This window comes from Hipposideros armiger, unplaced genomic scaffold, assembly GCF_001890085.2.
Source record: "Hipposideros armiger isolate ML-2016 unplaced genomic scaffold, ASM189008v1 scaffold_99, whole genome shotgun sequence".
Taxonomy (NCBI): Eukaryota; Metazoa; Chordata; class Mammalia; order Chiroptera; family Hipposideridae; genus Hipposideros; species Hipposideros armiger.
This window is the reverse complement of record NW_017731449.1, coordinates 137277-147434: the sequence shown is the minus strand read 5'-3', so window position 1 is coordinate 147434 and position 10158 is coordinate 137277. Positions and strand designations below refer to the sequence as shown.

The 10158-nt window shown below is 47.2% G+C and overlaps 1 protein-coding gene across 4 annotated transcripts in view; it reads right to left on the bottom strand.

Moving 5' to 3' along the window:
- Window positions 1-6535: 6535 nt before the first annotated feature.
- Window positions 6536-10158, bottom strand: part of ADCK1 (aarF domain containing kinase 1) — a 137256-nt gene continuing 133633 nt past the window's right edge. For all 4 annotated transcript variants that reach the window (XM_019646266.1, XM_019646269.1, XM_019646268.1 and 1 more), the window contains 2 exons: window positions 9259-9452; window positions 6536-7915 (listed from right to left, as the gene is read on the bottom strand). In XM_019646266.1, coding sequence (XP_019501811.1) covers window positions 7744-7915; window positions 9259-9452 — 366 coding nt within the window. In that variant the 3' untranslated portion in view covers window positions 6536-7743. The remainder of the gene's footprint in view (window positions 7916-9258; window positions 9453-10158) is intronic.

Here is a 10158-nt window from a genome sequence, read left to right as displayed (position 1 = left end):
ACCACAGGACACCTACTACATAAGGCCACCCAGCCAAGACTGGGAGACACAGCAGATATATCTCATACATAGAAACAAAAATAGGGAGGTAGCCAACATGAGTAAACAAAGAAATACATCCCAAGTAAAAGAACAGGAAAAAACTCCAGAAAAAAAAAAAACTCAACAAAATGGAGGCAAACAACCTACCAAAGACAAGAGGTCAAAACACTGGTTATAAGGATGCTCAAGGAACTTAGTGAGAACTTTGACAAAGAGATAGCAAGCATAAAAAAGGACACAGAAACCATAAAGTGAACCAGTCAGAAGTGAAGAATGCAATAACTGAAATGAAGAATGCACCAGAAGGAATCACCAGCAGAGTAGATGAAGCAGAGGATCGAATCAGTGATTTGGAAGATGGAGTAACAGAAAACAAAATCAGAAAGCAAAGAGAAAAAAGAATCCAAAAAATGAGGGTAGTTTAAGAGACCTCTGGGACATCAAACGTACCAACATTCACATCATAGAGGTACCATGAAGAGAAGAGAGAGACCAAGGGATTGAGAACCTATCTGAAGAAATAATGACTGAAAACTTTCCTAACCTGGTGAAGGAAATAGACATACAAGTCCAAGAAGCACAGAGAATCCCAAATGAGATGAACCCAACAGGACTACACCAAGACATATTATAATTAAAATGACAAGGGTTAAAAACAAAGAGAGAATCCTAAAAGCAACAAGAGAAAGGCAACTAGTAACTTATAAGGGAGCTCCTATAAGATATTCAGATGATTTCTCAACGGAAATTGTGCAGACCAGAAGATATTGGCAAGAAATATTCAAAGTGATGAAAAGCAAGGATCTACAACCAAGACTACTCTACCCAGCAAGACTAACATTTAAAATCAAAGGACAGATAAAGAGTTTCCCAGACAAGAAAAAGCTAAAGGAGTTCATCACCACCAAACCAGTATTACAAGGAATGTTAGGGGGACTTAAGATGGGGGGAAGAAAAGATCAAAACTATAAAGAATAAAATAGCAATAGCCACATATCTATCAACAATTACTTTCAATGTAAATGGGTTAAATGCTCTATCAAAGGACACAGAGGGCTGAATGGATAAGAAAACAAAACTCTTACATATGCTGCCTACAAGAGAATCACTTCAGACTAAAAGACACATGCACAGATGGAAAGTAAAGAGATGGAAGAAGATATTTCATGAACATGGAAAAAAAAAAAGCTGGTGTAGCAAATTTTACCAAAGTTGATTTTAAAACAAAGGCTATAACAACAAAGAAGGACCCAGTAAACCCACTTCTAGGTATTTTTCTGAAGACACCCAGAACACTACTTCAAGGGGACATGTGCATCCATATGTTCATTCCAGCACTGTTTACAATGGCCAAGATGTGGAGGCAGCCTGGGTGTCTATCAATGGAAGAATGGATAAACAGGAGGTGGTACATATACAATAGAATATTGCTCAGCCATGGAAGAGAATGGGTTCTTGCCATCTGTGGTGACATGGATGGACCTAGAGGGTATTGTGCTGTGTAAAGTATGTCAGACAGAGAAACACAAATGCAATGTGATTTCGCTTATATGTGAAATCTAACAAACTCATAGATACAGAGAACATTTTGATGGTTGCCAGATGGGAGGGGGCTTGGGAGAGTGGGTGAAAAAGGGGAAGGGATTAAGAAGTACAAATTGGTTGTTACAAAGTAGTCATGGGGATGTAGGGTATAGCATAAGGAATATAGTTAATAATATTGTAATAACTATGTATGCTGTCAGATGGGTACTAGATTTGTTGAGGTGACAGGTGGGAGGGGGTTGGGGGCTAGGGTGAAAAAGGTGAAGGGATTAGAAGTACAAACTGGTAGTTACAACATAGTCATGGGGATGTAAAATAAAGCATAGGGAATATAGCCAATGATATGGTAATAACTATGTATAGTGCTAGGTGGGTACTAGACAGGGGGATCACTTCTTAAATTATAAAGATGTCTAACCACTATGCTGTATCCCTGAAATATAAAATAATATTGAATATCAACTGTAATTGAAAAATTAAAAAGTGGGGGGATGTGAAGGGGTATACATGGTCCAAATTTCCAGGTATAAAATAAGTCGTGGGAATACAGCAAGGGGAATATAGTCAATAATATTGTGACAGCATAGTATGGTGTCAGATGGTTGCTGGACTTATGATGATCACTTCTTTGGGTCTATAAATGTTGAACAACTATGGTGTACCCCTGAAAGTCATATAATATTGTATGTTAGCTATATTTTTAATAAAAACCTTTAAAAAATAATAAAATACAACAATTATAACAATATGTTATAATAAAAGTTATGTGACTGTGCCCTGCCCCCAGCCCTCTCTCGTGACCAATCTGATAATGGAGAAAGCTACCGAGTGACTAAGGGCTGGTAACATGTACAGCATGGATATGCTGGAAAAAGGGATGATTCACATCCCAGGCAGGACAGGGTGCGACAGCGGAAGGTTTCATTATGCTATTCAGAACAGCACACAATTTAAAACTTATGAATTGTTTATTTCTGGAATTTTCCATTTAATATTTTCAGACCACTGTTGACCGTGGGTAAATAAAACCTCAGAAAGAGAAACATGAATCAGGCAGGGGAAGGGCCCACTGTAAATCAGGACTTTGGGCACTTGAAGCTCTTTTGGTGATTCTCAGATTGCTGGGCCCCACCCTAGAGTTTCCGATTCAGCAGGTCTGGAGCGGGATCTGCGGATTTGCATCTCCAGCAAGCTCCCAAGCTATGCTGATGCTGCCGGTTCTGGGACCAACCTCCAGAGCCACTGATCTAGGTCCTTGGAACTCAAAGTGTGGTCCACGGACCAGCAGCAGCAGCGTCTCCGGGGAGTTTGTCAGAAATGCAGAATCTCAGCCTCACCCAGATCCACTGAGTCAGAATCTGTGTTTTAACAAGAACCCAGGTTATTGGTTTATACGTGAAAGTTTGAGAAGCACTGCTCTACAATAAAAAGTGCAAGGCACGATAAGAACATGGGAGCTGAAATGGCAGCAGTCAGCAGCTCAATAGCCACCACTTGACCACTTGACCAGCCTGGCCTCCCTCTCTACACCCCAGAAAAAGAAAAATAGGGAGAAACATCAGAAGAACTATGCAACTATTAAGGCAAAGACATTAAGAGCATTTTCTGCCCTGGGCAGTGCTATCCAGGGACATGGTGACTTGGCGAAGAAGGAAGCCAGCTGCTGGCGAGGTCTCAGGCAGCGTCCAGCAAAACTAGGCCAGGAGGCATTCGCCACAGGAAAATGAACATCACAGCTACAGCCCAAGGTTTCGTCTTTACTCTACCAAGGGCTGACCTTGTCATTCCTTTAGAAAAGGAGAGAAAGCCAAGCCCAGTCCGCATACTTCATAACAGGCTGTACTCCACAGGAGGGAAGGAGAGAGAAGAGAGGGAGCAAAGGAGGTGAGAACAGAGCCTTTTTGAATGAATGGGCTTTTACCAAAATGTTTCCAGACTTAAAGCTTAGGTGACTGAGCCTCCCACAGTTCCCCTTTGGCCAGTTATCTGTAGCAGTGGCACCAGGTAGCCTGGCATTCAAGGCCTCTTATTAAATATAGGCCTTCCCAGTCCAGTCCAACAAACATGACCACTTCAACAGGCCAGGCTGCAAGGAACACACCTCTCTCTGTGGCTCTGTTCCTCCTGTCTGTTAAGTTCCCAACTTAGACCCCAGCTCCTCGAGATCACTTAAGCCCCACGTGTCACTGTATGGCTCCATTGAACTCCTCTCACATTTGCTAATACTGAGAGTAATTCTACACCTCTCAACAAGTCGTGGCCCTGAGGATTTGCTTGGATGTCTCTTGGAGCCCTTTTCATTTTCTGAGATGTCATTAGATGCCCAGGAGGGCCCTGGGCAGCCTGTCATGCTGAAAGCGGCCATCTTGGATCCTGGGAGTGGGCTCGGAGCTCTGAGGAAATTAACCTGACAATCAAACAAGGCAGCATTCCTCATGGAGGATGAGTGGCACAGGTAGCTTTTTTAATACACAGATTTCAGAATCCCTGAAAGTAAACTATTCCAAGACGCTAAATATTTAGGTGTTTATTGAGCACTTACTATACGCCAGGACATCTGCACTTATTATGAGCTGGGCACATATCTGAGAGGCTCTCCACCCAATGGGCCATAGAGCGGGAATTCCTCTCTCCTCCTCCAGAAGAGGAAGGGAGGAAAAAAATAGCCATACCACCCAAGTCAAAGAAGCCAACACCTAAACTGACTAAGCATCCAAGTGTTAAAAGAGAAAACAATCTTTAAGGTAAGCTGGTGGTGCCTTCCTGACACATTGTCACTGCTGGGAGGAAAAAAAAAAATCACAGGATTTTATTGTGAAGCACCAAACCCAAATCAATTCATGGCAAGCTCCACAGGACAGAGAGCGAAGGGAGCAGGACAAAAGTCCCACAGGGACTCTCAGGCGAGCTCTCTCTGAACCTCAGAGCAATCACCAGGAGAGATATCCTCCTCTGGCTCTGGGCTCTAGAGATGGCTCCACCCAGGTGCAGCAGAAGGCACAGGCCAGCGGTGGGTCAATGAAGATGCACCTCAGGCCAAGTGCATAGGATGAGAAGACACCAGAGTGACTGTTATATGATAAAGAATTTGTCTGGTGTTCATCCCTCATTCCTGGGAGAGAGCCTCTAGCTCCTTGGAATTTCTCAGTGACAGGAGTCTCTTTGATATTCATGGTGTGGCCCTTGGATCACACCTGAGTTTGGACCAGATGACTCAGGACGGGGGCGATATCAGTCCCATTTGTCTGGGAGGGGCTGGGGGCTGGGGATTGAGGTCAATCATGTGGTCAGAGATTCAGTCAAATCTGCCTATGTAATGAAACCCGGACAAAAACTCTGAACACTGAAGCTCAGTGAACCCACTGATAGGCCAGAGGGAGACACATCCTGATTCCATGGGAGAGGACACAGAAGCTCTGCATTCAGGACCCTCCTAGACCCCATCTTATGCATCTCTTCATTTGGCTGGTCCTGATTTGTAACCTTTACTTAAAAAAAAAACCAAAAACTAACCACAAGTATAGTGATTCCCTGAGTTCTGTGAGTTATTATAGCAAATCATTGAATCCGAGGGGGTTGAGGGAGCCCCCAAATTTATAGTCAGTTCATCAGAACTGCAGGTGGCCTGGAGCCTCCCAAACCTGCAGCTTGTGTCTGAAGTGAGGGCAGCCTCATGGGGCACTGCGCCCTTAAGCCTGTGGCGTCGGCACCAACTCTGGGTGGTCAGCGTCAGAATCGTACTGTAGATCGTAATAGTCCAGGTCCATCCTGTCTCAGGCCCTGGGGACATGCTGAATTCAGTCTGCATTTTCCAGGACCTTTTGTCTCCTTTACCCATTCATTTCCCCACCTCCACTTAAAATACAATTTCCTCTAAAATCAGGGTGTTTGAGACCCAATTCTGGCACATACGACAGCCCAAGAAACAAGTGTGATCCATGTCTACGGGACTGTGGAATAAAAAACAAAGCATGGACCATCACTCAGTAGCTGTGTGACTTCAGGCAAATTACTAAACCTCCTAAACCTCCCTGAGCCTCAGTTCCTATCTCTGTAAGATGAGGCTCATGACCCTTTCTCAAATAGAGCTGATGGGAAAAATTCAATGATGTAACTTATTTACAAAGATCCTAGCATGTTCTCTTACTCGTGGAAGGCATGCAATAGTCATCTGCCTAGTCCCCTTCTATTTTCAAACTTCCCTGTACCTCAAACTCTCCCAGATGCTCTATTCTCCATGGATTACTATTCTGGGTGCTGGGCACACTGGCAACATGCTGATGTTTTACATCCCAGGCCAGCAGGAAGCCAACCATTAAACCAAAAATGAAAAGCAAGTAACCAATACCTTGAACAAAAAGGGCACTTACATTTACTTCAGTGGCTAAAAAGACACCGTAAAATATAATATGCATCATGCATCCTCACAATTAACAACAGATCTTGCAAATTATTCTCTCAGGTCCCTAGGTGCATCCAACTGCTCACTAAAAACAATTAATTCTTTCAGGAAGTAAAGAGATCATGAAGTGTCTCTGGTCAGTAGAAAAATCTGCTTGTTTTATTATAAATAAAGAAAATAGAAAATGAGACTCAAATTTGGGGATTTCCTGCCCCACAAATGGGGGGAAGTAAGATCAGAGAGACTCAAATACAATTACTGTCTGTGAGCAAGGGTGCTCAATGAGAGCTAGGACCTGCCAAATCTGGGGTATGACATCTCTGGGGGTGACAAGGGAAGGGGAGGGAGCCTATTTCCCAGCAAGCTCAGAGACCATACTCCGCTCCCACAAATTCAAACTTCCTACAAGTTAAATGTGTCCTCAATGGGACCCATGGTTCATCCTGACAAAGGAAGAGGTAACGGAAGTGGGAAACACAAGCCCAATGGCACTTGGAGACCACACAGACACAGGGGTTAAAGCAGGGGCTTGGGACGCCCCCAGAAACAGGAGGTGATTGAGCTGGGGGAGGGGGGTCAGGATGGCAGCAGGTGACAAGGAGGTTTCAGAGTGGAATTCTAGCCACGGTGAGTGATGTTTAGACTCCATTCTCCAGGACTGGGGGCATCAAATGACGAACTAAAAGGGCTAAGTCAGGAAGGAATTATGCCAACGGGTGACTGGATGGCGACTGCACTTGGAGCTGAGCTAGCTGCGCCCTCCACAACTAAGACTGAAGGACAACAACTTGGTTGTTCCCCTTCCCCAACCCCCCAATAAAATCTTTAAAACAAAAAAAGGAAGGAATTAGTAGAACGAGGCAGGTACTAGGTCACAGGGAATGAGGTGAGAGCCCAGAGGAAAAAAGTCTGAGGTTTCAGTTGAGCCTCTGAGTTCCTCCTGGCCGTGGGCTTCTGAACAACTAGGACCAAGGTCTCCATCTTGGAAGGTGAGGGAAACCTACAAGCAGCAGGAAGTGGCCCCACAGTGGAAGGTTGGAGGAATACAGGGGCACCAAGCCAAGCAGACCACCATGGCACGTGGCGTCCAGGACCACTCCTACCCAATAGTCAAAGTGAATTCACTCCCAACCAAGAATAAAAATCCCACCAACCAAGCCCTGCCCTGCAACCCTGAAGGGGTTTTTATTGAAACACAGCACATAAAACACCAAAGGGGTCCTCATGACAGCAGTGAACTCATGGCTATAGCACAGCCACTTCAGAGGACAAGCCATTCATGAAGGTGCAGAGTGACAGGGAGTACCTCTGGGGAGTGACAGGGCAAGGCGAGGGAACCTGTTCTCCAGCAAGCTCAGAGACCATGCTCCCTGCAACAAAATCAAACTTCTACAAGTTAAATGTGCCTTCAGTGGGATTCATAGTCCATTCTGACAAAGGAAGGGCTAATGGCAGTGGGGTACATCCGACCCAACGACACACGCCGGGATAGGAAAGCAGACTGTGTGCCACCTCCCTCGATAAGGAGAGAAATCTGTTGCATGGTTCAGCTTATGGCCCTCAAGACGGGCTACAGTGTGGGAGAGGAATCCCAGGTGTGGAGTATAATGGTGCCATGGCAGTGACCGTGGGCCTCCAGGCCACCATGTGGGAGAAACAGGGTGACTGGTGGAGACATGACTAAAGAACGAATGAAAAGACCCCTTGCCCACCATAGAGTCACACTGAAGAGGGGAAGGGGACAGCAGGTCCGTTCAGTGTGGAGCTGGCAACAGCCAGCAAAGCAGGGCCAAGAGCCAGCTGGCCAGCCTGAGCCCCTTCACATGCAGAATGAGTTCATGGAGGTTGATCTGCCATAAGTTGAAGGCCTCGTTGAAAGAGATCTGGGTCCTTCTGAAGAATGAACAGGTCTTCTTCTTGTTGTGCCTGCAGGAGGGGCAAGAAGAAAGGAGAGATCAAGAGACAATGAAGCAAGAAATACTCAGGATCATTTAGAAAAATGGAAGATAGTGGTTTTGCCCGCTCACCAGCTCCCTGCCCCAGTGACGACTCCTGGCTAGGTGATCATACCACTGCCCCATCAGGAACCAGAGGAATTCAACTACTCCAGGTAGGCAAGGTTAAGCAAAAGCAGATGTTTCATAGGGCACAAAAGGCCTAGTGGACCCACTGGGTACAATGTTCCAATGCTTCGATTTTTCCAAAAGGATAGTTCATATTTATGAAACCAGAATCCCCAAACTCAAATATAAAAGTTTTCCCAAACTTTCTCAGGGTAAGAGTCACCTGGAAACCTGGCCAGTGGTCCTGGGAGGCTGAGGCCGTTACGGATGCAGCCCAGCTCAATCCCTCTGCACCAACAAAAGGACAGATTGGAGATTAATGTTTATGGTGATGACCTATTCAAGACTTTGTTTCCTAAACCCTCCGAGAAATAATAAATCATATTCAGCCCTTTCCGCGTGCAGTCTATTTTGCTGTGATCTGATATTCGATAGCGGGTGCATGATATATGTGGTCAACCCTCCCTTCACCAGAGAGTTGGCCAGAATGACCCGTCCCTGCCTAGGATGGATGGGCTGGGAGTTGGCCACAGTCTAGACCTCCCCTCTTGGGTAAGAATATTCAGCCACAGCATGGGCCCTCCTAGGTATGTGCCACTCTGAGGTAGAAGGGCCTAGAACCCTCCCTCCTCTGCCACTACCTCTGAGAAAGCACCCTTCCCTTCCCCAACAACACCCCAAGGATGATGAGGCATCTAAGAAGATCTGAGACCCTGAGAATGCCTGGAGCCTGCTGGTGACACTTTCCTGAGTCACAGCCAAGCCTGAGACACTTTCCTGAAAACGCTGGCCTTGCTGCCTGGCCAGTCCTGGGAGACAGGTCCCAGGACCACATAGAGAGGGGATGTCCATCAGGCGTCCTGATCCCAAGCCCAAGGGAAACTTGGATGGGACTGAGACTTTCAGAAAACATTTCAAACATTACTGAGGGTAAGAGTCACCTAGAAAGCTGGACCAGGGGAGTGAGGTCCTAGGATCCACCACGTTAGCAAGTGCACGTGGCTCTCTGGACCACCCAAAATACCGCGCTGAGGCATCAGCCCATTTGCAGGAGTTGTTCTCTGTCCCCAACTTCCTGCAGGGAAATCTGAACATTGGGAAACTCCAACATGGCCCTGGGAACTGGTGGAAGAAAGTGGAGGTGAGTGGTTCCCAGGGGGCAGGCCAGGAGGGCAGAGAGGACGAGAGGCAGGAGCCCACACTCACGCGGCCAGTGCTCTGATGCAGCACCGCGACATGTTGAGGAAGGAGCTGGCGCTGGCACGCGTGCCCAGGGCAGCCTCGATGCCACGTAAGAGGTCGTTGGTCTTGAAGATGAGCAGCATCTGGCGTGGCACATGGCTGAGGAGCTGGCTAATCTGGGGCAGGTAGGTGGCTGCGTTGTTGCGGATCTCGGAGGCCTGGAGCAAGAGGGAGACAGACGCGGTTGTATGAGAAGTGGCCCAGGGTGGTGGGTATCCAAGCAGCCTGTGGCCTGAGGGGCTGCAAGGAAGCTTCCGGGGGGAGCTGCTAGCATGGCTGCCTTGGCACCACTAGGGACCCTCCCCAAAGGGAAGTGCAGCACAAGAAGCTCTGTAGCCTGACAAACCTGGATGGGACTTCTCACCCCAACGTCTGGCCAAGCACTAGACACAGGACAGGAGCACATCTGCAGGGGTCAGGCCTATTTCTCCTGCCTCTGTGGTACCTGACTTCCCACAGCCAAGGTAACCAATATCCATCGCCCAAGCCTCCAAACCCATACTAACTGAAGCAGGAAATTTACCTCCCCCAAAACCATTTGATAAGGCTGGAGCTCGCCAGCCTCTCAGCCCAGGAGTCCACCTTGCATTACTGTCCAAGGCTTCTTTACTGGCCGCCAATTTGAGGCCAGGCTGGAAGGAGCCCTGGAAGTTGGTGCCGGCTGTCATGTCCCCCATCCCTTCAGTCAAGCTCAGGCTGGTACAGCTCATAGGTCTAAGCTCCTAACCCCAACCCAGCTCCAGAGCCCTGCCCCACACCCTGCCTGTGACTGGATCCCTCCCAGAGCCCCTGCCACCCACACAGCCACTGTCCGTCACTGTCCCCCACACTGAAGCCAGTCCCAGGCCACCCAGTGCCCGAGGT